This window comes from Lissotriton vulgaris, chromosome 1_2 (genome assembly GCF_964263255.1).
Source record: "Lissotriton vulgaris chromosome 1_2, aLisVul1.2, whole genome shotgun sequence".
NCBI lineage: Eukaryota > Metazoa > Chordata > Amphibia > Caudata > Salamandridae > Lissotriton > Lissotriton vulgaris.
In genome coordinates this window covers 115,105,694-115,133,521 of record NC_141686.1, presented here as the reverse complement: position 1 = coordinate 115,133,521, position 27,828 = coordinate 115,105,694, and the positions used below count along the sequence as shown (strand labels likewise).

Here is a 27,828-nt window from a genome sequence, read left to right as displayed (position 1 = left end):
TATCTTCAAAGAAAATGACAATTAAGCTTTATTAAATTGTTTCCAATTTATTTTTGTTTAATAACATTCATAATTGTTAATCTTTAGTTTTATAAAACTGGTTTAATAAGATTGTTGGTTGGTAAAAGTAAAAAACGTATTAAGCGATAATTTGCGAGGGGGGCGAAATTCCGACTGCCTAGGGACCTCTACAGGGTTTAATATGGCACTGCATTGACAGCATCGGCCGCGCAGCAAGCAATGCACCTAGCCTGTTGCTCACCCTCCTTTACTGGCTCAGTGGCAGCACAGTCAGTAAAGAGACAGTCTTTTTTTTACTTCACTTTTGAGGGCACTTTTGTAAAAGTCGCTGGATTTTTCCAAAAGTGCCCATTTTCCAATATTTGGTGGAGGGGGGGAAGGGGAAGGGGATTCACGATATCGGAATGAGAAGTCAGTTTAGCTGCGTTCTGCCAGATAAGCGGGCGCGGATGTTCTGTCACCTCCCAAGCGGTAAACTACTCCTTCATTCTGACAATCAATTGTTCTTTTTGCATTTGCCACCCCGAGTGGGACGGGTATCCTCAGACGTGAGTCCCGTGCACTCCATGCCAATGGAGTCAAGCTATCCTGGGTGATTAAGGCTGAAAGCCCGAAACCGGTCTTATGATGCTTGTTTCCAGTCCATGGAGGACCTGCCCTGGCAGCTCGGGCTGGACTCTTCCCATTGGACGCAGGGTCAAGACTGATTTGCATATGGATTTGGTCCAATGTGGAATGGCATGGTGAGCAAAAAAACGATAGATTGAGGCCCAGTTCTCTGTACTGGGGTGAATGTATAACATTGTTCTGCATTCTGTCCATCAATTGTTCTTTTTGCATTTGTCACCCATAGTGGGGCGGGTGTGCTCAGACGTGAGTCCCGTGCTCTCCATGCCACTGGAGTCAAGCTATCCTGGCTGATAAGGGCTGAAAGCCCGAAACCGGTCCTAGGATGCTTGTTTCTAGTCCATGGAGGACCTGGCCTGGCAGTTCGGGCTGGACTCTTCAAATTGGGTGCAGGGTCAAGACTGATTTGCATATGGCTGGGTCCAAAGTGGAATGGCATGGTGAGCAAAAAAACGCTGGATTTAGGCCCAGATCTCTGTACTGGGGTGAATGTATGACATTCTTCTGCATTCTGTCCATCAATTGTTTTTTTTGCATTTGTCACCCCGAGTGGGACGGGTATGCTCAGACGTGAGTCCTGTCCTCTCCATGCCACTGGAGTCAAGCTATCCTGGCTGATGAGTGCTGAAAGTCCGAAACAGGTCCTAGGATGCTTGTTTTCAGTCCAGGGAGGACCTGGCCTGGCAGTTCGGGCTGGACTGTTCCCATTGTGTGCAGGGTTAAGACTGATTTGCATATGGCTGGGTCCAAAGTGGAATGGCATGGTGAGCAAAAAAGCAATGGATTTAGGCCCAGATCTCTGCACTGGGGCGAATGTATGACATTGTTCTGCATTCTGTCCATCAATTGTTCTTTTTGCATTTGTCACCGCGAGTGGGACGGGTGTGCTCAGACGTGAGTCCCGTCCTCTCCATGCACTGGAGTCAAGATATCCTGGCTGATGAGGGCTGAAAGCCCAAAACAGGTCCTAGGATGCTTTTTTCCAGTCCAGGTAGGACCTGGCCTGGCCGTTCGGGCTGGACTGTTCCCATTGGGTGCAGGGTCAAGACTGATTTGCATATGGCTGGGTCCAAAGTGGAATGGCATGGTGAGCAAAAAAGCAATGGATTTAGGCCCAGATCTCTGCACTGGGGCGAATGTATGACATTGTTCTGCATTCTGTCCATCAATTGTTCTTTTTGCATTTGTCACCCCGAATGGGACGGGTATGCTCAGACGTGATTTCCGTGCTCTCCATGCCACTGGAGTCAACCTATCCTGGCTGATGAGGGCTGAAAGCCCGAAACCGGTCCTATGATGCTTATTTCCATTCTAGGGAGGACCTGGCCTGGTAGTTCGGGCTGGACTGTTCCCATTGGGCGCAGGGTCAAGACTGATTTGCATATGGCTGGGTCCAAAGTGGAATGGCATGGTGAGCAAAAAAATAACGGATTTAGGCCCAGATCTCTGTACTGGGGTGAATGTATGACATTGTTCTGCATTCTGTCCATCAATTGTTCTTCATGCAGTAGGATACAGCCTTCAGCCGATAACAGTCATGGTGCCATGAAAGTTAAGCATCCCTGCCTCATGTCTCACAACTCCATCAGTTGAGCTCTGCTTGTGTGGGCATTCTGGAATACAGCGGTGATGTGGAAACTTCCCAGATTTCCCAGAATGCTTTAGTCTAACCCAAAGGTCTCTAAACTGTGAGACGCGCCCCCTGAAGGTCTTTCAATCGATTCCCAGGGGGGCATAATGCCTCGGTAAGCACATTAAAATGGCTTTCAAATGCGACTTTGCTTATTTAGCGCTTTTGCAGACTATCTTTATGGACCAGCAGCAGTTGAACTGCTTTCAAAATAATATATGAGAGCTATCATCCCAAACTCAGTGGTGGAGAGTTCAAAGACATGGCTACAAAAACAAAATATTCTGTAACTATTTAGCTCTTTTTTCAATTTCAGGTACCTGTGGGTAAAATCAGGCACACATCTTAAATGAGAAATAAATGCAAGTTAAACTTATCAGTGGAAAATGCACTATTTTACCTTATGAAACCTTAATTGGTTAATGCAATTACTGTAGAAGTCTGTGTGAGGCTAGAGAGTCTTAGAATTGAATCCTGGTTGGCGAATTAGGGAGCAGGGGCTAGTGTATTTTTTAGTGCTGCAAGGTTCCAGGTTGAAACAGAAAGCACTGCAAATATGTAGTATGTCTGAGCAATTTTTTAACACTATATTACACACAGTATAGGATAAGCTGCTGCAGGGGGGGCGTGGCTAAGCACGCAATGGAAGCAGACGAGCCCGGGTAGAGCTCCGTGCTGAGCTCCCCTTACACAGGCAATTTCCCCATCAAATTTCCCAGCACACGGTCCCCGTCGGCAGCGAGGCTGCAGGTGACTGTTCCTCACACTTTGGCGAAGTCTGGAGCTGGGAGGCGGTCTCTGACCGCTTCTTCAGGGGCGAGAAGCACCAGCCCCTCCTGCAGACCCTCGGTGCCGGCATCTACATCTACGCGAGCCCGGGCGCTGTGAGACGGGCCTGGAGTAATAGCCAGGCGGACACCGGACTCCGCGGACGCCAGAATCCTGCCTGAACTCCTGATGTCAGGGGAGATTGGTCGGGTGGAGATCCGGACCCGCTGCTCGCTGTGACTCGATTGGGGAGCAGCTGATCGTCTTGGAGGTGACGGACAGGAGCTGCCATCTTGGTAGGCTGGTCCCGACCGGGCCTGGGAGGTCTCAGATCCAGGCGCAGCGGGGCAGCCCCGGCTGCAGCCGGGAACGACAAGACCCCCGAGGACCGCATCTGTGTCCCCTCCCTCTCCCTGGTGACAACGGGGGGTTGCTGCGGGGCGGGCCGAGCCCCCTGGTCGCTGATTTAAAGCTGAGAAGCTGGTAAGGCTGTCTTGGCGGGCCTTCCTTGCTCGGTGCGCGGATTGGCGCGGATTTAGGAACCTACGACCCCGCCCGAGGCGGCCTCTGGGGGTGACGCTGTGTGGGCGCGCACATTGCCCTCGCCGGCATTGGTGGGCAGTGGAGTGGCCTACCATGCCCAGAGCCTCACGAACACGGTGGTGAATTTTGCGGTATTGCGGACCTGACCCGGGGAGCCTAGTTCATTTGCCCCCCCCCCCCCCCCTGTCGACGGTGCGCCCTGGTCCGAGGTCGAGTCCGGCCGGTACACGGAGGCATCTTCCTACAGGCAACGGCGCTGGGACTTCCTTGTGCGGAGAGGTGGGCACAACCGAGGGGCAGTGTCCATGCAGAGAGAAAGCGCCTGTGGCTCTTGTTTAAGACATTTCTCCACCCCCTGGCCCTAGCTACATGTGCTGCTGCTTGTGAGCTGTGGTCCCCTCTTACTGGTGAGACACACAGTGTGATGACCAGTGCGGACCTATCTTTTGACCTGCGTCTAAGGAGTGAGGGAGGTGTCACTGTTGATTAGGCTGGAAACCTGAGCCTGTCCGCCCTACAACTGGAAACATTGTTCACCTTGGGGGGCCGACGGTGGTCACCGAGAACGCTGACCGAGACCGTTGAATGACTATATGGCTGTCCAGTGTCCATTGCTGATATGCGTCGGGGTGGCCGGGCCCGGCTGGGCGTCTGAGCAATCGGATGGGCTGCCCTGGTGCAGGCTAAGAGTGGTATCCATTATCAGTGCTGGGCCTTCCCTTGTGGTGGATCGCCAGTCGCTCGGAGGTCTTAAACTAAGGAGGGTGAAGTGATCTGAACATCTCATTGCGCCCACCTGGTGGCGGACTTCTCCCCTGCTGTGCAATACAGTTGCCTGCGTGCCTAGAGGACAGTACTTACCTGTTGCTACTGGCACCGGAACATTCTCTACGTCACGGAGGGCCTTCTTTAAGAGTGGTTGCGCATAGACCTACACCACATTGCCCATGTCTGGGGGACCTAAGACGAGGGCCGGTACTGGCGGCACACTGGTGAAGGGAAGGATGGCCAAACCGGTAGACCAGGATCAGACTGCCTCCAAGCTGGACACTATGCTGGCGGCTATGGAGCGCTTGGAAGAATCCCTACAGCTCACTCGCACGTCATTGGAGACGAAGATCGATAGCGTAGCCATTGACCTCACGCACCTCAGAGCGAATCATAAGAAAGTATCTGAGCACACGGCTGCCCTTAAAGCTACCGTAGCGGATGTCAAGCCCAAAGTAACACAAACGGACAAACATGTCCAGGACCTCCTCAACCGTACAGAGTTCCTCGAAGACCGCGCGGAGGATGCGGAAGGGAGGGCGCGGAGGAATAACATCCGTATCGTAGGACTGCCGGAAAGATGGGAAGGTAGAGAACCGGAAATGCGAGTGGAGAAGTGGCTCATGGACCTCCTTCCTGAGGGATCCCTTTCTCCACACTTTGTGGTGGAACAAGCTCATAGAGTACCAGCGAGACCCCCCCTGAGGGCTCCAACCCGAGGCCCATGCTCATCCGAATATTGAATTGCCGGGATCGTGATGCTGTGTTACGAGAGACAAGGAAGCTGTCAACAAAACTCATTTCTTTGATACCCCGGAGGCGGTGGAAGCTTGGCTGGACTCGGGCACAGATGTGGAGCCTGGCGCCATGCCTACCTGGTCAACTGTGCGACGCAACTGAGGTCCCCGACGTCGCCGTAAGCGGAGGCTTTTGCCCTCGGGAAGAACACGGTTAGAAACGGATATGGGCCCTCCGACTGAACTCATGCACAGCGAACAACAGGAGGCTCTATGGATGGCGGCGGAGATCAGTGGCTCGCAGGAAGAGGACCCACTCTTGGTAGCTAGTCCCCGTGACCTCGCCAGCGATGATGAGCGCATATATGGTCTGCCGGACTCGCAAGTATCAGCGGACCTACCTGATGTCACGCCTCAAACAGCAAACTTTATTCATTAATGACCACCTGACCTGTTTGCCCCTTCTTGCTAAGAATTGAGCCCCTTTGTGCCCCATGGTGTTTTTTTTCCTTGTCTCCGTCTTGCCCCACTGGAACCCTGCTGGGACTGCCCTGCCCCTGTGGGGGGTGCCGGGACTCGCCTGATGAGTGCTCCAGAGACATAGTAAGTACCAGCTAGAACTAGTCCGAGGGACCATAAAGGCCTGTGGGGGAAGACACCCTCTACCTACATATGTGCTGGGTTCTTAACTTCAGAGCTGAGTGCTCAGCGACCTCCCCCTGAACTCACGTTTTTTAAGCTCTCTAGAGCGTTTGGGCGATAACATGTTCTGCTGTTGACCTTTTGGTATTGCATTGTTGTTCTCAATGTTTTCAGGATTATTTGCTTTTATGTATTCTGTTTCCCTACTATTACTGTGTAATGGTGTGTGTGGAGATTCACTGCAGATTTCTATGCCTGTTTGGGTGGTCGTGCGCGGCTGTGGGACGATGGAGGCGGGTGGGTAATGGTTATACTGAGATTGAGTGGCTATTATGACTATGGTTAAATTCTGCACCTGGAACGTGCGGGGAATGCATACGCCATCACGCCGTTACCAAATCTATTCCTATCTTAAGAGGCAACACATCCAAATAGCGATATTACATGAGACCCATCTGACCGCTGCGGAGACACTGGGGATCCGCCGTAAATGGAGGGGGCAAATTTACGCTACTGGCTATTCAGCTTATGCGCGGGGAGCACTGATTTGGGTACGGCCAGGGGTTCCCTTTGTGCTTTCCCATTGCATGGTAGACATTGACGGCAGATATGTAGTAATACAGGGTTCCCTGGATGGACAGCCCGTAGTACTGGCCTCCCTTTATGCCCCTAATACTGAACAATCTTGTTTTTTTTTAGCAACTGTCGGCAGTACTCGCACCATGGCACGGAATACCATTTCTGTTAGGGGGAGACTATAACTGTGTACTAGATATTGCTCTGGATCGTTCGTTTCCCCCCTTGGCCAGTGCACCGGTGAGCGGGGCTATGAGAGCGCTCAAGTATTGGGCTGCGCAGTGGGATCTACATGATGCTTGGAGGGTACGTAACCCTTTCACAAAGACGTACTCATATTATTCTGGTGCACACACTCTGCAGGTTAGATTGGACAGATACATGCTGACCAGCGATCTGCTCCCCCAAGTGGTAGATTCCTGTTATCTAGGCAGTACCCACTCTGACCATAATCCCCACACTTTAGATTTAGCCTGGGAATGTCCACATCCACCGGTGCCAGCTTGGCGCCTACAACCGGATCTTCTCCTGGACGCCCCTTTCAGAGGAGCACTTGAAACCCGTCTCCTGGAATATTTTGAGAACTCTGACACCGCCTCCTCTCCACAGCTGGAGGGGGGCGCTTTCAAAGTGGTGGTCAGGGGCTACTGTCTCGGAACGCAGGCAGGGATGCGTAGGCAGATTGAGGGCGAGCTTGCGCGAGTTGAATCTGTACTGCTGGATGGGGAGCGTGAGGCGATTGAGAGTGATGATACGGATTTGCTGGCAAACAGAGAACGACACACGAAGTTATTAGACAGGCTGAAGCATCTGAACTACGCGGCACATTCAGCGCGCACACATGCTTCTGGGGACAAACCAGGCAAGCTGCTGTCTTGGCTAATCAGGCGTGAAACCCATACCACCCCGGTGATGTCCATAACTACGGCCCAGAATACCATAGTATACACACAACAAGCCATACACAATGCCTTCACAACACACTTTGTGGACCTCTACCGTTCTTGCATGCAGGTTACTGTCGAACAGATCTTGTCATATTTATCTACCCTGCCCTTGTCGGCTGTTACTGATAAGCAATGGGACGACCTTGGAGCTCCCCTGACATCGGAAGAGTTTAGAACGGCCATATTTTCTCTTTCAAATGGCAAATCCCCGGGTCCCGACAGACTACCCGCAGAGTTTTATGAGGCCTATTCCATTATATTGATTTCGGAACTATTGCGCATGTTTGCGGCGGCTGTTCATGATTCTGCCCTTCCTCCCACACTAAATGAAGTGAATCTCATATCGCTTTTGAAGCCGGGTAGGGACGGGACCAATCTGGGATCGTACCACCCCCTAGCACTCCTCAACACGGACTATAAGCTCCTGGCTTCTACACTGGCACAGAGGCTGGCAACGTTGGTGCCCACCCTTGTCCACATTGATCAAAACGGTTTTGTACCTGCATGCAGCACATCCTATAAAATCAGACGATTATTTCGAGTGCAAAGCCTGGCTATGCTCCGATGGCTTAATTTGGGATGCTTGGTGATTGATCTGGAAAAAGCATTCGACTCTGTAGAGTGGCCTTACCTACTGTCGGTGCTGCGTAAATATGACTTGGTAGAGGGCTTCCTGCAATTGATGGAGCTCCAATATCAAAGACCCGTAGTACGCGTCCGAACGGGCAGGCTCATCTCTGATCAGATCAGGGTACGCAGAGGCACTAGACAAGGGTGTCCCCTCTCCCCTCTTATATTCGCCCTTATGATGGAACCATTGGCGGCTCGACTGCGTGCTTCAGGCGAAGATTGGGGAATACGGCTGGCAGACGGGATGCATGCAGTGTCACTATACGCGGACGATCTGCTGCTTTATATCCATGACTTAACTAGCTTCCCGCAGGCACTCACTAACATTTTTCGTGTTGGGACTTCAGGTCAACTGGGCTAAGCCGGGCGTCTATCCCTTTAATGCTGCCACACAAGAGTGCGATATTGCTGTTATGGGAGAACGGCTTGTGTGGTATCCTACCACATTTCGATATCTAGGGTTGTTTATCTATCGAGACCCGGCTGATGTGTTGGAAGGGAACCTAGTACGAGCGATCTCTTCACTCACTGCACAGGTGGCATTCTGGAGCTCTCTTCCACTAAATGTCCCGGCTCGTATCACCCTGACAAAAATGGTGGTATTGCCCAAATTACTGTACTTTTATGCCAATATGCCAGTTTATGTCCCTGTTCATATATTTCGTGAACTGGAGACTCTAAGCAGACGATTGATTTGGAACAAGGGGCGGCCCAGGGTAGCACTACACACCTTATATGCATCGTCGGAGGCTGGCGGGCTGGCTGTACCGAACCATGAATTATAATATTTAGCTGCACAATTGCAGTGGGTGGCCTACTGGCTGAGTGGGACAAATTTGATTGATACTGCCGCAGATACGACGGTTTTGTCTGCTGCTAAGGTACATGAGCTTTTTCATCCGCTCTCCAAGTCTAGTTGCCCTGCACAGATACACCTGGCGGTGGCGCGGAAATGTTATGTACGCAGCTTAAAACTCACAAACAACACCAAGCCGCATGCACCTAATTTGCCATTGTTGGGGACGCCCTGGGGTGCTGGGGCACTCACGGAAGCGGCACTGAGCAGCTGGCTGCAGGTGGACATAGACACACTGGGCGCCCTATACGAGGACGGCTCTTTACTCCCGTTCGAGTCACTGGCTGCTGACACGGGGATTCCGGCAGGCCAATTCCTCACGCATGCAACGCTCACGCGCATACTCACAGAAGCTTGGGGTGACCTTGCGGTGGAACCACTGCCTCATTTGCTGATAAAATACCTACACGTGATGGGAAATGGGTCTCACTTGGTACACTGGCTAGCGCAGGCCTTACACATGCATACACAAAACTCCTCCCAGCGCTTGCAAGATGAGTGGACTAGAGACAGGGGACGGGACTGGACCGACAAAGAATGGGGTAAGGCACTAGCCGGAACAATAGACATCCCGCGCAACTCCCGATTTAAAATTATCCAATATTATATTATACATCGGGCATACCTGTTCCCAGATAAAATAAACCGCTATTTTGGGCTGACAACGACGTCCTGTCCTAGGTGCGGATTAATAGATGCAGACTTTATGCATATGCTCTGGGCCTGCCCTTCTTTGCATAGTTACTGGACGAGGTCTCAACTGGCGACAGAGGCGGGAGGTGGATTGCCGCACACATGGGAGGCTTGTCTATTGGGCCTGTACAAGAGGACAAAGCTGTTGAAAGTCCCAGCTATAATCTGGGACCTTGGTCTCATAACTGCAAAAAGGCTCATTACCAAGCGCTGGAAAAATGGAGAACCCCCACAGGCCATACACTGGCGTCATTCATTTGATAATTGGGCGAGAGCAGAGAGTGTTGCTTTACATAGGGAGGAGACTGCAGGTCTTCGTAAATATCCTATAGCCCAGATCTGGGATGTATCCTGGCCGCCTTTCACCAGATGTGTTTGTAGAGAGGCATTACTTAGGCGCACTTCACCTTTATTCCCCAGACCCTGGGACAGCATTGAAACAAGAGACCCACATGGACGGCGCCCTCACACCTGCGCCCTTTCGAAGGCAACAGATAACACTTTCGCACGTTCGCATGGTCACGAACACGCGATCTTGGATGTCACTGCATTAACAACGTTTTCTCCTTTCCCCTTCCCACCCCACCTTTCCCCCCCTCCTTTGCCCCTCCCCCCCCCCGCCCACCCCTGCGGAAGCAGCCTGCGCTCACACTGAACTATTTACGCTGCGATCGGCAGAACACGCACCCTACACACACACACACATTTACTTCTTGACCTGTTTTGATTTGCATCATGTTCGGTTCCTGTTTTATTGAGTTTGGTTTGGATTTATCGTTCTCAGATTGGGATATTGAATGTTGCATCAGTTATGACTCCCCCTGGGCTACATGTAGAGACCGCTAGCGCGGATTGCACTACGCCGACACATCAGGGTTCCCAGAGGTGGGAGTGCTCTATTTGGTTGAGAAGCCGATGGCACGATTTCATGAGCAGGGATATTTTACTGGGATAGCTGCGCCCTGGCACTAGGGAACGCTCTCAATGTCCAGACTGCATATGCCCTGGTGTATCTTCTACCCGAAACAGTACCTGTTGATAGTAAAAAGCCAACACCACCTAGCTGGAGGCGTACCTACTGGCTAGTATAGGCCTTGCCTAGAGCCTGTACTATATGATTTCGGTGTGGGATGTCTAACTTAGATTATTTATCTCACAGGGCTTGTGCAGTGCTGATGACTATGGTGCTGGACTGTTGTTGTGTATGGATACCCTAGCGTAAATTACTGGATGCGTATGTCTTATTTCATTCTCCTTTTGCTTGGACCTCAGCAATATGTATAACAAGTGGCACATGCACTAGACTGATAGCTGTTGTATTTTATCCTGCTTGTCGCATCCATGTAACCTTATATCAAAAATGCAATAATAATAAAAATATTGAAACAAAAAAATAAGATAAGCTGCTGCAGAATAATTTAGTGTTCAATATAAAACAAGTGATTGCAAAGTATATATAAACTAGAAGCCCGTCCCGACGTTGTCCGGGCATGCCACTGTACCTTAACACGCTCCACTGTCCCGATGTTGTCCGGGCATGCTGTAGCCGACGCCACTGTACCTTAACACGCTCCAGCCGCGAACGTGTTTGTCCGGTGTTCGCTCCATCCCTGAACGTGTTTGGCGCTCCAGCCTACGCCACTGCAATATGCGAACGTGTGTGTTTGCTCCATCCCCGAACGAGTGTGGCCAATCCAGCCTACGCCACTTAGACGCCCAACATTGCATCAACGTCCAATGCCCACAACAATGCTAAAGGACACGCCCACTCGTATTGGAACGCTAGTCCCACATAGAACGCTTCTCTTTTGCCGAATCCCACAACGCACACGCCCACAACGGACTACTTTTCACAAAACGTTATTTTCCCCTTCTAATGTATTTGTTGGGCTGCTGTATAGCCTATGACCATCTGCTGATACTGTAGTTTGCTAAGCTGTATTGGGTGTTCTGATTGGTGTTGTAGTTCTTGAGCTTACCCGCCTCAAAGGTTTGGTCTCTCTCTTTATAATAGTAGTATAGATATATAGTAAAAGGTAAATAGACGGTACCCAGTGCAAGCTTTTCTATAAATGTCTACTTAAAGGACACTTCCAGAAGTAAACACCCTTAAGACACCTTTGAAAAAGTCTTTGTCATCATGAAACTTCAAGTGACTTCATCAATGAAAGATTATATTGGTGCCTTAAGACCCTTACCGGTGAGTAGCCGGGCTATATAAACCCTTGATTGATTGATCAATTGACTCCTAAGCAGCCTTTCCATTTCGTGATTATTTAATCGCACACAGTTACATTTCTTTCAGGTAGCAGACACCTTGGTGAGAAGACCTATTTGTCCCTTTAGCTCTCTGTCCTGCCCTCAGCTTCACAGCACATGAGATCCAAATACCCTGATTAAAAAAGCATGGGCACATCAGTCCATATAGATCTTGCCCACTTTGACATGCAGGTATTCCTTCAGGTGAGGTGCTGGGTGGCAGGGAGGCCAGGAGGGTGGCCAACAGGGTCTCATTTAGGTGCTGAGACCTATTGCCTCAGAGTAAGGGCCCAGGAGAAAGAGGAAAGGAACGAGTTCCAAAGACGTGACCCAGAGGAATGAGTGCTCTCTGGGGGCAAATTTCCCATCTACAAACGGAGAGAGAAAGCTTTCTCTGAGAGATGCTCACAGGAGGATGACAAGATATTGGGCTCTTTTTCTTTTCTTTTTCAGAAAGGGCCAGCACTACTATTAGTGCAGCAGGTGCAGTGGTGGCCTAGGAGTGATGGCCCCGTGGAGCGGTCAAAGGTTTTGTAAGGCTAGTGGTGTCTTTGGTGCTGCATATGCAGTGACACAGAGGCCAAGTGGGGTGAGGGGCCAACTGAACCCTAATTATGGTCCAGTGTCCCCCTGGGAATGGGGCAAGAAAGGGGCCCATGTTTTTAACCATGAGCAGAGGAGACTGCCGCTTCACAAGGCAGTAGCAATCATTAGTGGAGTAGGTAAAGTGGCACTGGGGTTTGGGGGGAACACAGCTACGCAATCATGACTGTCTTGCTTTCTAAAAGTAGTATTATAGCTGAGGAAACCATTGCTGAAAAGTGGGGGCAACACATACAAGCAAATTCTTTTCTGAAGGCGACAGAAATTCTTTTTCAGGATTGGAGTGAAGGCGATGCATGGTGGGGAAGGGGTAAACGAGTCAGAGAAGACAGCCTGCTACTCATGACTTCAACTATCATTAGTGCAGCACGTGCAGTTGCATTGTGACCCAGGAGTGGGAGGGGCCAATAACAACCCAATTATGTGGGATAGTGTTTTTTTGGTTAATTACTGGTTTCTTTTTTAGATAATGGGGTTTTGGGGTCGGGCCCTATAAAGCTGTCCGCCAGGGTTTCCCATACAAAGGCCATGTCTAAGGTGCCTATCCCTCACTTGACCTCCCTCAAGAGCACTCTACCCTCACATCTCTCCCATTTCTCCATGTCCCTCCTCCATGCCAAGTATGCACTGATAGGGGTTAAAAAAAACTTTAGGTGATTTTCATAATTTTTGCACCAGCTGGAACCTGAAAATACTACTCATGCCGGTAAAAAACAGAAAGCTGGCAACCATATTAGTGGCAAACGAGCTATATAACCTTTACGAAAACTATGATATTTTAGACATAGTGGTTTACATATGCTCTGAAAGATAAAAAAATTATTTTTGAAGTAAAAAACCGAGTATAATGCCTAAAGTTGTGAGTCCAGAGCCATCACCAATCTCCAGCGATAGGTTAAGACGTTTGCCATATGACTGGAGGACTATCGGAATCATTAGGGATTTTCACGATTGCATTGTTTATACCTGGTTGCTATAATAACAGCAGCGACTTAAAGCATAATCAGCTTAGCTAACAAATCTGCATTAGATATCACTAACTAATGTTAATATGCAACTGGAATATTATGACATTTTCTACAAAGCAGTTAATTAGAAGTTATTTGATTCCCATATCATCAACCAGAACTAGCAGAAACCATTTGTAATTGGTGATAAAGAGTTTCCACCAATGTGGGTTTTGGGGCCTGTAGTTTACACTGTGCGTTGCCTGGTTTACAGTCATTTTTTAATAAGAACACAAAATAGATTGGAATACAGTAGTTTTTCTAATGTGGTTAATTGTGTTTGCAATATAAAAAGTTACATCACTTAAGTGGTGATATCAAATAAAGGTTTTCTCTAAAAATTATCTGTTTCACATGTGCAAAACAAGGATAGAGAGACAACTTAGTTCATGCAACATAAGAAAACCCGTATTGTTCTGTAGACCCTTACATTGCAAATGTAGGTTTGAATGTATAAACTGTGCACGTGTCATTTTGTGTGCATTGCCACTGTACAAAGCCACACCTGTCAGTCACGACTGAACATTTTGCCACAATATTTGAAACTTCTGTGGTAGTCTCCTGTGTTCTACAACAAACGAGGTCTAGTTGTTAAAGTGCTCAATGCATTACAATTGTGACAAAGCTCCACCAAATTGGGCTCCAATAGGTGACTTGTTCCTTACCATGCCTCGGTGCAGTGCTTTCTTTATGCGCTCGCTGTCCTCTGCGGGGCACCAGATCTCGGCGATGACGCATTGCTGGGTGACGTCGATGTTGCAGGAGTTGAGGATGTGGTAGACTGCCTTCATCTTCATCACCTTAATGATCCAGATGCGCAGGTTCTGGGAGGCCTCCTGCATCACGCGCTGGCGATGGGACTCTGTCTGCGTGATCACCTGTGAGTATAGACATTGATGGCCTCAGACGTTGAGCAGTAGAGTCAAGCTAGATACAAGGGGCCTTATTTATGAAGGACTTGCGCCGCCGGTGCGTCACTTTTAACATGGGAAAAAGTGACGCACCGGTGGCGCAAGGCCTTCATAAATAAGGCCCAAGGTCCTGAGCACTCAGTGTGCATTGACATTTTGTGAATTTACTTAGGGAATGCAGGTAGGATCTTGGGGAATGGGGGCGGAGGGCGCAGAGCCACTTCCTAAAGTCTACCATGAAACGTAAAATCTATAATAAACATCAATAGCTTCTTAACCAGAAACGTCGTGTATAGGGTCAAGAAGGCCAGATCCAAGACAGATATTCAGGTTGTCACAATACTCATATGTGGAGGACAGGGGCCTCACGTGTGAATGCCCGGGAACAGTGGGTTTTAACGACTAAGTTCTGTGGGCCCCCACAAACCTTAACTGGAATCCGGGGACCCCCACTTAATCATTAATGAAAATTGAAAACCCCCGACGCCCCACTGAGTCATTGCTAAAAGTTGGGACCCCAGCTTAAGCAATTTCTAAGATTAGAACCTCAAGCAATACACAAAAATAGAGAAGATAGCTTTCATTAAAAAAACACAATTACACAAAAGATATTCAATTCAAAGACAGATATATATAAAAAAATGTTCATGTTAATCAGAAGGTTGAGGTTTTTCTAAATTCAACTAAAGTCACTCATTGTCCATACGGTATTCTGTTTCATGCATTTTCACCGTTCCCATGGCTCAATTTGAGTACATCAACAAAATTTTCCGCTTTCAGTTGTAAATTCCTTCAAATTTACTTAACATTTTAAGTTTTAAATTTAACATGTTACTTCTTTATTTACTTACACTTTATTAATATGTTAATATTTATTTTCTAAGCAGTCACAGACCCGCTGAGTAGGTGTCTTAGACCTTAAGGGGTACCCAGAGAATAGGCTAGGAACCTCTGCCCTGGAAAGTTATTCGAGCAGCCTCACACTTGTGAGTATTCACAAACTTCAAGAGGCATCCTCATCCAGGAAACATGCAGAGGTTTACTCTTGTCATAGGTAATACATTTATTTTCCATGATAACAATGGGAAAGGAAAAAATTCCCCCAACCCCAAATGTTTAGGGCTCTAGGGAAAGGGCTTCCTCTATAGGGAAAATATTTTACGGTGGAGAAAAAAGTGCAATTGTGCACATGTGAAGGCATGTGTCCATGCACATTTGTATATTAAGCACAGTTACTCATGCAGAAGCTCTTTTGCATGGTCTTTGGGAGTAATTCATAAAGGTTTGCGAGGGGTGCTCCTGGGATCTCAAGACTGTTCTAGGGACACCCTTGTGAATTCCTAAATACAGTAAATTTCCATCCAAACCAGGAAGCAAATCAGTAGGTGCAGATTTCCAAATTGTCGGAGAAATCGGGCCCATTCTATGTAAATGTATTTTTTATATTGATATCACGAAAGTCTGGCATGGTTCCTGCCCTGCTGATCCTTTTTTAATAGCAACCTTCGAAAATTTAGGATCTGTTAAGGAGAGCGCATTATCTCCTGAATACCTATATTATTTTTTGTGTGCAAATCTATTCATAAGTAGAAAGATAACAATTATGGAGAAGAACTAAGGAAGAGACAATAACCTAATCAAACATCTTCTTGTGGGACAAGGGAAGTGGGAGTGTTCTACTGCCAATAATATACACATGCAGCCTACAGAGCATTGGGAAGACCGACAAACTGAATACAGGAATCTAAGGAGGGTTTTTTACGAAAGGTTGCACGGACACTTGTTTGGCGCTACACAATTTTGCATTGCACCTACAAGCTTTTATAATGCTAAGTAAATCAGCACAATGCTTTGCATTGCTTTGTACCACATGAAAAATGTTAGTTAATAACCTATTTTACTTAATATAAGTCACCATACAATCTTGGAGGTTTCATCGTCTACTTGTATAAATTCAGTCTGTTCTATAAGCGATCAAGCAGGATAGTCTTCTCGATAATACTTCTAGGGAAAGGATATTCCACCTCCGTACATGATTGGTCCACTCAACCCACCGGGTATGTACAGACAAATCATATGTAATAGAGTCCCATTACCTTCAGGCCAGTGTCAACAGATCCTTGTGGACCTAATTCAGGGCCAGACTGGCCATACCAGGCATCTGGCATGTCCCCAGGAGGCTAGAAGGGTGGGGGCTGGTTTTGAAGGGGCAGGAGAGGGTTTTGTTACTGGGGGCTGGTTTTTGAGTGGTGCTGCAATATCGGACCCCAGTAACAAAAAACAACAACTAAGCGTTTCCAGATTTCCAGGGTCAGGCAGTGCTACTCCAGGGGCTGGTCCGAAGAAATTGCCAGGCTTGCTTGGAGTTCCCAGTCCAATTCTGCCCTAATGCCAACGCTTGAGATTCTATGGAGTACCAATAATGGGCTGTGAACTAAGGTAAACCTCGACTGCAAAAACATGGGTGAAATCGTATCACTAAAAATTGCCCTTATTTGACAGCATACCTATGTTTCATCTAGTCTCAACATATTTGAAAACGTACTTATTAAACTTTCATTTTCCAGACCACAATGTCCCAATAGTTAGCCAGAGCGCTATCTTTATGTATAAAAACGTTTCACCACCTGATGCTGCTGATGTTAGATATGAAGGGCCCGATTCACAGAATGAACTTAAGACTCAATCCTAAACTTACTACTATTTTGGTATTCACAGAATGCACTTACTACTTTTGGCATTCACAGAAGTTAGGATTTTGTCTTAAGTTTGTCTTAAGACAAACTTAGGACAGACTTAAGACAGACTTAAGACAAAATCCTAACTTCTGTGAATACCAAAAGTAGTAAGTGCATTCTGTGAATACCAAAATAGTAGTAAGTTTAGGATTGAGTCTTAAGTTCATTCTGTGAATCGGGCCCATAATACTTATTTCAATGATCCTAAAATGTTACAGTAGTGTTAACACTTTCTTTGAAATGGTGAACTGGCATTTAGAAATCTAAGCTCAAAGGCAACCTACCCTACATTTCCCAAAAGGGTTTATATGTTATTCTGCTGTAATGACCAAGAACTGAGGGCTCATACTAGGTGTGAATGAGTATTCAAGTACTTGCCTGATTGGGCAGTTGCCATGCAGCAGTGCCGTCTTCACGCATGGGCACGCTGGTCAGTTGCCCGGGTGGCCCACGAGCACAGGAGCAATGTGCAGACCAGAATTTAACACAAATTTTCCATTAAACATTTTTATTGCTGTGAGTGGTTGTGTAGGCAGGGCCCAGTGCAGTGCTATTCCCGGGTGTCAATAATGCTGTTAAGACGGCCCTACCATGAGGGGCTAATTGCACAGTTAGTAGTCAGGTTATTGGTGGGGTATTTGACAATTAGTTGGTGCTGGTGTGTTCTTTGGTAGTTGGTAATCAGGTAGTTAGTGTGGTTGAGCTGCTAGTAGGCACATGATTGCCGTGGATGAATAGTTGTTGCTGGATAGTTGTCATGGGTGTGTAGTCCGAATGCTGGTAGTTTCATAGTTGCTGTGCATACATTGCTGGACAGTTAGCATTGATGCTTAGTTTGTTAGTAGTCAGATAGTTGACTTTAGTGTGAACTTAGTATTCAAGTTGCTACTGTATGAGTAGCTGTTGGTAGTTGGGTTGTTAGTGTGCATGAATTGTTGAATAGTTGGTAGCATAGATGATGGTTGGGCAATTGTTAGAAAGGTAGTTGGTGTGGTTGTGTAGTTGGGCAGTTGGGATTGAGGAATTGTGGGGCTGTTGTGAGTATTGATAGTCAGTTAGTTGGCAAGGGTGTGTTTTTTGTTAGTCAGGTAGCTAGTGTGAGTTTGTGGCTGAGCAGCTGGTTTTCGGGTAACTGGCATGGAAGTGTGGTTGGTCAGTTAGCAGTCCACTAGTTAATGTGGATGTGTAGTTAGGCAGTTGTGTGGTTATCAGATAGTTAGTGTTACCATTGGGAGGGTAATGGTAGTGAAAAAATACCTCATTATGTACGTGAAGACACAAAAAGATACACTTTAATAATCTCTGTCCTTTTCTATCCATCTCATACTGCATTTCGAGGTTGGAGACCTCTTCCACACACCATGGTCTTCAGGTGGTGCCTCTGGACAACCTCTCATTAAAATTGGCAAAGCTAATGCCTTTTGAAATAAAGCAATTATACATAAAAATAATAATTAATAAAGAGGCTAAACCAAAGTTGATGAGAGAAGGCCAGACTTGACTTTTCCAGTCCTTATTTGTTCCTTGCTACCTTTCCCTGAGAGCGGCAGATTCACACAGACGAAAAGGAAGCAGGCGGCTTTGTCGAGGGGTACACCGGGACCCGGTCACAAAGTCAGACTGGCTTCCGCGGCCTGTCTCCATATTGTGGCCCTCCTCCTTTTCCCCTCTCCATTCACCTGCAAGCCTGCCTCACTCCTTATTTTTCCTATTCTTTTTCATTGGACCTGATGGCAGTGAAGATCTGGTGCCTTCATTTTAGTGGAAAAACAGCTGCATTTCTTGGCACTTAAACACCACGGTCTCCAACATTGAGCTTCTTTACTAAGTCACACTGCCCGCCCCTCCTCAGTTTCTTCCAGTAGTTTTCTATTTTATTCTGTGTCTCTGTAGCATACGCTGTGTGATTAGTTGGGTATGCCAGTACACTTTGTTTAGAATATTGAATCTAATTTGGTCCATTCCTGTAAATATGCATGTACAGTTTTCATATGCAATCAAATGATCCTTTCCAAATGGCTAAACGTTCCTGCTAGGGGAAATCAATGAGCCCTATCGCTAGCTACGTTGACCTGCTCTGTTGACATGTTCTCACGTATAGAAACTGACTTTAATGACGGAAAAGGTTATGGCTTCTTCATTCCACGACACCCATTTCCTTGACTCTACATAGTGTCCAGATTTACCCTTGCTTTCTCAGTACTATTGTTCCTATGTGTCTATGCCAGGCTTTCATAGATTTGAACCCAATATTTTAACATGGCTGCCAAGTGGTGTGAAGCCGCGTGTGACAACAACCCAAGTCCAGGCTTGTCAGGCAACAACATTATGCATGCTGACACTCAGGTTTGTTCCTCCCTTAAATATATAGTTCAATTTTTATGTTATCTTATGTTTATTTTTATAACACAATATCGCTCGCGAGAGTATCCAGGGGCTACCTGGCACGACTTCCAGTTCTAGCTCTTTTGGACACTGGGGACAGTAATCTCCAACCATCAAAATTCTGTTGGCTGAAAAGTAAGAACTGCATGGGACTGTTTTACAAATGAGATTTTACCACAGTTCTAGCAATAGAAATAATTGTTGCTCTGTCTCTGCTCACAAGACCTTTCTTCAAACACCAGAGAATTCAATATGTTTCAAATAGGACGACTTATGACATTGCTCTTTTGGCCTTGGGGCCGAGCTCTGAAGAGATCGCCCCACAAAAGCCCCCCTACCCCCACCTCGCTTTCGTAAATGATCATGTACCCTACCCCTCTACATTGTGATCCAATCACATGAGCTGCTGACATCAGCTTTGTTGCTCACAGTCATTTAGAAAAGGGGTGTTGAACCACGAGGGTTAAAGCTATGTCAGGTCTTCGGGTTACCCACATGATATACATTTGCTCTAAGTGGATGTCAATAACATAGTCTGTGGTTATCTTGAAAGTCCGGCATGACTCGTGGATGTGGCCCATTTAGACGCACCTTGAATACCCCAACAGGCGAAAGATTGATTGTCCTATCACCTTCCATGAAACAGAAGATTATTTACGCTCAAAGCCCATCTCCACTAGCACAGGCAGAGTAAAGAAGGTGGTTGTGCATGTGACACATCAATTAAAGAAAAAAAGATCATCTAGATACAAAATAACGTACCCCTATGCCATATCTGTGAATTGTTCCAAGTGAATAAGAGAAAGCCTGTTGAACCTGGTATTAGTTGGCACAATGTCTATAAACATGCAAACATGACGTCCTTGTGCACCACTGCGCTGTGCAATGGACCTGTATCAAAGTAGGAGTGATGTCTTCACTTGTCATATCCTTTCCCCTGGTTTTTGATGGCCTATTAGCTCGCGTCTAAGCAAAGGTGCCTAGAGCCCTGAGTGCGGGGGGAAGGGTGTGGAAATGGGAGAAACAGTTTTAAGGCATTTAGACTGGAGAGGTAGACTGGAGCATAAATATAAAAGGAAGTTGCTGATTTACCAGAACATGCTGTATCCTTATATAACATTATGTATTGTGCACCTTGCAAGGATGGAAAAGAAGAGGGTGAAATGTATGGAGAGGATGTTGCTGCATTGGCATAGCTGGCAGAAGGTGAAAATGAGTTTGCAAGCTGTCGGGAAGTGTGACTAGGAACATGCCATGAAGAAGATGCTGAGTACAAGGATGTTACAACATTGAATGTGGAAGTGTGACTTAAGAAAAAGCCCTGAGTATTGATGTAAGACCTTTTTTGAATATAAACAAGGAATTATCAACTGCGAGTGGCATGGTGGTGCGTGGAGATGTATTGTTAGTTCCAGTCCCATTAAGATGTAAATTAGTTCCGTTAGCACACAAAGGACATGATGGCATGATGTGCACCAAGAAGAAACCAAAAATGAGATATTGGTGGCCCTCATATTGATTGGGACGTAGAAATGTATGTCAATACATTATCCAGGTGGGACAGTTGACAATACCTTGAAGGTCTGTACATGTGCCTTGACTCCTATTATGCTATCTTAAGGACCCGGATACATGATTTCATCCATTAGATAGGACATTTGAACAATTTACTGGAGGATCATACTTTACCATTGTACTAATAGAGTACTATGCAAAATTGACGGAGACATAGTTCAATGCAAATCCCACATTAATATCTGGAAACACAATCCTTATACAGATGGGTTTTCACGAGACGGTTTTCCAAAACAGCTAGTATGTGACAATTGAGTAGAATTTATGTCTATAGAGATGACCAAGAGGGTGATATTAAACGTAAATTAATATGGACAAATGTCCCACACATAATAATGGGCACATAGAAAGGGTAAATGCAAAAAGAACATTTGATGGACAGAATGCAGGACAATGTCATACGTTCACCCCAGTACAGAGATCTTGGCCTCAATCCATCGTTTTTTTGCTCACCATGCCATTCCAGTTTGGACCCAGCCAAATGCAAATCAGGCTTGACCCTGCACCCAATGGGAACAGTCCAGCCCAAACTGCCAGGCCAGGTCCTACCCAAGAGGATGATATTAAATATAAATTAATATAGACTTATATCCCACACATAATAAGGGCACCTAGAAAGGATAAACAGGTTGAAAAAGGAGACAATTCAGATGTCCTTAGCTGATGGGAAACCTTTACTAAACGCTTTGCGATCATGCTTTTGGTTGTTTCTTACTATATCCCATTGTAGGACTGACATAACTCAATTGGATTTGTTAAGAGGAAGAGCAAGCAGATGTTAGCAAGGTAAGTCTATTTGGATGAAAAAGTGTAAGAAGTGGGAAGTAAAGTTGTACCCAGAGAAAACGAGAATGTTGAGTGAAACTGTACCACGTAATAGAGGAAAATGAGTAGATGCAATGATGGTGTATGTGACAGCCAATGGAATAGAATCACAGGTGAAGAAAAGGTCAGCTATCAGAGGGAAAATAAAAGCAATGCAGCTGGTGACATGTCAAACAAAAGATCAGATTATCCTGGTGAATGTGATAATCCTAGCTGGTTGGATTGAGGCAAACTCCCTAATGTGAGTCCTGCTGTATGCTTAAAGAACAGTGTAATGTACTACTTCCTCTGAAAAGGGAAAATATGTGTTCATTTGTCCATTTCCTTTCCCCTTGTTTTGTATCTTGTTAGCTTTGGCTTACCCGTGAGTGCCTTTAGAACAGTGACAGGGGTGAGCAATGTGAGAAAGGATTTGACCGCATTTGGGCTGAGGAGATGGCAGCATGAACACTAAAGGAAGCTACTAAAATATCTCTATGTGTGTATTATTTCTCAAGGAACTTGGTGGGTGGGAGGTAGTGTGGTTAGGAAGGGGTCACCGAATATTTAAAAGCCTAGAGACATAATAAAGCCCAGGAATATTTTTGGGAAAAGTTTTTTTTATAGAAGGCCATCTAATTAGTTTTTTCCACAACCTGCCCGAGATGCTCAATGTCCAATTAACAGGCCCTCTCTCGTGACTTCATGAAGAAAGTTGAGAGCAGTGTTTTTCAGAAACATACAGCCAGTGAATGGTCTCTCTATTCATATCATATAGTTATAAAAGGGTTGAGTCACTTCACCAGTATTTCTTAAACAGCATTCCTCAAAGCTCTTACCGTGTTTAGGTCTTCAATCCTTGTGTTCACTCCAGCAGCCATCTCGCGGCGCTCTGTCACGGACTCCGGGCAGGCGTACAACGTAGCACGAAAGCTGTTGAAGGAGGAAGCACAAAGAAACGCAGAATGAGACTCGCTCTGACAGTGCACACTCAACACCCACAGACCAAGGATGGTGACCATGGGCTGGTCGCTCTGACAAGCCAAGACGCTTTTTAAACCCTGCCTGGTCAGCAGTGGTTGACAACGCTTACAGAGCAATGTTTGAATGAAATCTGATGGGAAAGTCATTTCTGCTCCCCCCCACTAAAGAAGAAAGAAAGTCATAGATTACAACACTATACCCGGAATAATAGGGCCTCTGTGCCTAGTGCTGAGCCCTTCTTCCCAGGTTTCTGGGCTCTAAACCATATTAGATCCCATTGGTGTTACTATCAACTCACCTACCCTGTTATAACAGTAATGCGCCTATATATATCTAATTATACAGTACACAGGTGTAAATTGGGAGCTGCAGTTGTATTCCTAATGTTGCTGCTTAAAAAATAATACTGCCATCAAATATACTGCTCATGCCACAAAACTTTCTTGTTCTTGATACTTAATTTACTGAAACGTGCTGCATAATTTGGTTGTCCATTGCCCTGTGAGTCCCAAGATTGGCACTGCTGGCATCATAACTGTGAAAAATAAACTTCAGGTAGCATTCACCCTTCAAGGGTGGTTTAAAAGAGGAGAGATTCTCATCAGTAACTTAAGACATAAAAACGTGTCTTGGACATCCGGGTAACCATATACAGTTCTACATTAATCTATATTTCTTGATTCTTTGCTATCTCCGCCTGAAGAGGCAGACAATAATTGAATGATGGCAATACTTGCTCCAGGTCTGCCATAGTGGATACACTAACAATTAAAATCTCTGCTATGCAGCCATTTGTTTTAAGTCTGGCTAGACAGCGCAGCTGTCTGCACTACCTATTGTTACTATTTCTTTACAAAATACAGAGCAAGGACTTTGGCTTTGCCCTGAGGAGACTTTCTCTCTCATTTCAGGCTACTTAGTGTATCATTTCACCTATGCAGTAGTGCTTACACCGTAATGCACGAGGTCTACATCTCGTGTACATTGAATCATGATATATTACATTTTTTAATTTCATAAAAACATTGCATATAGAAAATAATAATTTTTTATAGTTTTTCCACTGCATCTGTCAGGTTTTTCTTAAAATATTTTAGTCAGATCCACTGGCTTTGCCAATGCATGTTAATTTATTTGCCAATCAGCAATGGTGATGACATAGTTGGGTAGGCTGTGACGTAAATTTTTAACCAATAGTTTTAGACTGAATCGTCATTAGCGTAGTTGTACAGTTTCATGCCAAATATCAGAACAGAGTTAAAGAACGGTGGGGGATAGAGTTGTGGCTCAAGCAACACCTTTTTTAGTCTAAAAAGAAAGTGATGCTAAAAAACATAACGTAAACATAAGTGGGCTCCGACTGCTTGCTATTATTTAATTCAAAAAGGTCTCAGTGCACCCCAAAGCTAGATGATGCATCATCGGTTTGTGCACAGGGATCAAATGGTCAACGGCGTCAAAGGCTGCTGATAGGTCTAACAAGTTCACAGCGCCCCACCACCATCTTGTTCAAGAGTCAGGTCATCTACAATAGCAGTCTCTACTGTCTCAGTGCCGCAGGGACCTGCCTGGACTGGATCAAGCAGGTCTTCAATGAGGTTCTGAAGCTGTGGTACCACTGCCCTTTCCAGAACCTTCAAAGCTATTAAAGGCTCAGCCCAAGGCGGTAGTTTCACCGGCATGTCAGATCATCTGGAAGAACCTTGATTACTCTCAATAACCTGTTTTAGTGGTCATGAAACCCAGCCAGGCTGCAAGGACACATTCAGGATCCCACTCAAGGGGGAACAGCCATGACAACGCGGGGATTACCACGCAATGACATTACAACGCAGGGATTACAACGAAAGTCGTTACAACAACTTTCGCTGGAGGGCGCTGTTGAATAGGGAATAGTTTAATTTTCTATCCAACACCTTCCCTACTGTCAACGTGGGCTGGAGTTGGAATAGAAAATTAAACTATTCCACTATCCAGCGCCCTCCAGAGAAAGTCGTTGTAACGACTTTCGTTGTAATCCCTGCGTTGTAATGGCATGCGGGGTAAAAGCCCGCGTTGTAATGCCATCCAACCCACTCAAGTGGTGAGATACTAGTAGAAGAAGTAAGACAGGGCAGTGTAGGGTTCCAAAGGAGACCCGTGCATTTATACTGTTCCAAAAGAGGATATTTAGACTTGTTGGCTTTGCCAATGCTTGTTAAAAAAAGGGTGTGGATAAAGGTTTGGGTGTGGATGCTGTAGAGTGTTCTGGTAAAACTGCAAAACAAAAATCTAAATTAAACTTTAAAGGCAAGAAATGAGTGGCAGAATTAATACTTGAAAACAGTAGTCGGGTGGGAGTTTAGGTAATAAATTGCCAAGTGTCCCGCTCACTGCTCCTTGGACGATGTCTCTCACCCTTCACAGATCTTTCTGATTTTTTGCCGAAGTTGCTCCCCTTGGAAGAAAATAATGAAAACGTTCTTCTTCACCTCCTCTTTCTGAAATGGCAATAAAATAAGAGATTGTTGTACAGTTTTCAAAACTTGCTTAAAAAAAAGATGTATTACTAGTGTGAGCTCCCCATTGCGATACATTTAGTGTGCATGATTGGAAGGCCTTATGCCACACCTTTCCCTGTTTGTCCTACAGGATGGCTCAGTGAGCTCACCACTAACTGCTGGCAAACGTGGTGCTCTGGAGGCCAGGTGTTTGGCTCAGCCTCACATGGCTCGAGGTACTATAATCGTAACCAATAGTGGAAGGATGTTAAGGATAACCTGATCATCTTAGCCTGACTGCCTTTGTAGAAAAAGTGTCTATCAAATTGTAGCTTGTATCCTAATTCCTGATCTCAATAAAATGTAATGTAAAGGAACAAAATTGCTTATGTATTGTAATAACTGTTCTCATGTAAAGTGCTTAGAGACCCACCGGGTCATGTTTGCGCGCTATTGCAAGTTGAAATAATTGAGCGAGCACTGACCTACTGCTTGCATTGATGCAAATATGCAAACTTCATGCCTGCATGCCCAAGTACCTGAAGGCACGTACTTTCTTCTATGTGTCTGTATCAGTGATATCCCTACAACTGGCCCAATGAATCCATACCATAAGTGTACCATGGCTTCTTATGCCATAATGCGGACTCTGCAAAATGTCACTGGAGGGGGCATGATTGGACGAGGGTGCACACATACCGTGACCGGGTCCTCCAGGGTCGTCTCCAGCTCACCGTACTTCAGGTAGATGTTTCCTCGACAGACTCTCCATAACAAACGCTCAAAGGCGGCCATTCGCTCTCTCCCAATGACGCCAGCAATAAACCTGAGCAGGGAAAAATAACAGCCACTCAACCTCTCAATCGAGAAAACAAATCCAAAATAAGAAATAAATCCCAGAAAGTCTGTCCTTTTGTGATCCTTATTTCTACCATATATTCATGCAGCCCCTTCCTCCTCCGCCGCTCTGAAAGAGGAATCCCTTCAGGAAGCCAATGATCAGCTCTCTAGATGAAGCAGTCCCTCCAAGAAGGCAATACATTTCTGGAAACAGGACAATCCCAATCCCATATTAGCATCTCCCTTAAGTACCTTCTGAATATAAAGTAAGATAGTCACTTCTTTACTGAAAGTTACACAAGAATTCAATACTTCCTGCAGACAGAATTGAAGAAAAGCACTTAAATTATGACTCAAATGCCTAGACCAAATAGGGAAAGATGTCCTCTGGTTTACTTGCATAGGCGTTACAGGATGAGATCTTAAACTGATGATTAAAGTAAAGCATTGAGTGCATCTGCTGGCTGCTGATGCCACAGGTCAATAAACAGAAGAGAGCCATGTAAGTTCAAATATTGAGAAATATGTTGAATGCACCATTCAGGAAGAGAAGTGTGTCTCAGTAGTGCTAAGCGACCTTTGATGTCCCATTTGGAAAATGAGAATGACACAGGCGGGTAATCCTGCAAATGGCTGCCCTGTATCTACTTTACCATTCAACTCGATTTCAAACGTAAACAAATTCTGGATTCATCTTAAGGTCTGGCACTCTTAACAATCAGACACTTGTCTATTATTTTGGGCAAAAAATCTGTTGGGGCAGTTAATGATCTAATGAAACTGGTTTATGGAAATAACAGTGCAGCTATTACTCCTGCAATTCTAGCAGCAATCCAGAATATGAGCTCTGTTATCGTGGTGTCAAACAAAGCACTCGGCTCGGTCAAGATGTTTTCAAAGCTCAATCTATCCAGGGTTATCAGACGGCAGTGTCTTTCACCACATCATGGCGAGATATGGAGAGTCACAGAGCTCAGCTTGTTTCCATTAATATTCAAACTCTGGCCTTATCATGATATGCTTAGAACCTGCTGTGGTTGGTTAACATCTTTAAATGTGGCTTCTTTGGTTGCAAGTGGTGTAGCTTGGACAGAGTGTCTAAAGAATACAGGGAATACAATATTGGAGTTTCAATAGCACAAACCTAGAGGCAGCGGAGCCCTGTACATGGTTCGAAAATAACATGCTGTGTCTCAAAAACCTTAAAACATAATTTCGGGCAGTTGGTGCTTCTCACCCTCGTATCAATTTTCATCGGGACTGGGACCATACACAAATTTTTGGCCATAATGTACTAAGTCCTCCAGACCAAACGTCTGTACTTGACCATCAATTCAGTCATCACCATGAAGTTTGAGATCTCAACAGGAAGTTACATACTCATGTTAGAGAGATGAAAGGACAGAACCTGCCCGGTGGTAGCAATCCATAAGCTAACCCAACCCTAAATGAATTAGTTGAGGCTCTCTGCAAGGTCCTCCCAGATGATCCCATAAGTAGGCTGCATGCGCTTCAGTATGAAGAAGCTCACCTGGTCGCCCAGCAAAAATTCATCCAACTATCAAACCAATTCCAGAAATACTCCACAGGTTCTCTTTCAAGGGCTCTGCCTTTTTGAAATCTTTGCTGATAGACACATCTGGTCATGGTAAATTATTTATTAAAATTTAAGAGATCTACTGATGGATATCAGTTGGGCATCACAAGGGGGCATCTGCTAATGCTAGCTACCGATGCGGCCCATGATACTACACCTGGTGCCAGAGCTCTTGAAAGCAGGAAGGGAACGTAAAGGATGCTCTAA

General features: G+C 45.9%; 1 protein-coding gene across 1 annotated transcript in view; it reads right to left on the bottom strand.

Moving 5' to 3' along the window:
* LOC147734659 (V-type proton ATPase 116 kDa subunit a 4-like) overlaps positions 1-27,828 on the bottom strand; it is a 222,762-nt gene that overhangs the window by 168,744 nt on the left and 26,190 nt on the right. Inside the window, exons 6-9 of the mRNA XM_086952957.1 lie at positions 25,884-26,010; positions 25,102-25,184; positions 22,560-22,653; positions 13,973-14,185 (exon numbers count right to left, since the gene is read on the bottom strand). Of these exons, the coding sequence (XP_086809083.1) occupies positions 13,973-14,185; positions 22,560-22,653; positions 25,102-25,184; positions 25,884-26,010 (517 nt within the window). The remainder of the gene's footprint in view (positions 1-13,972; positions 14,186-22,559; positions 22,654-25,101; positions 25,185-25,883; positions 26,011-27,828) is intronic.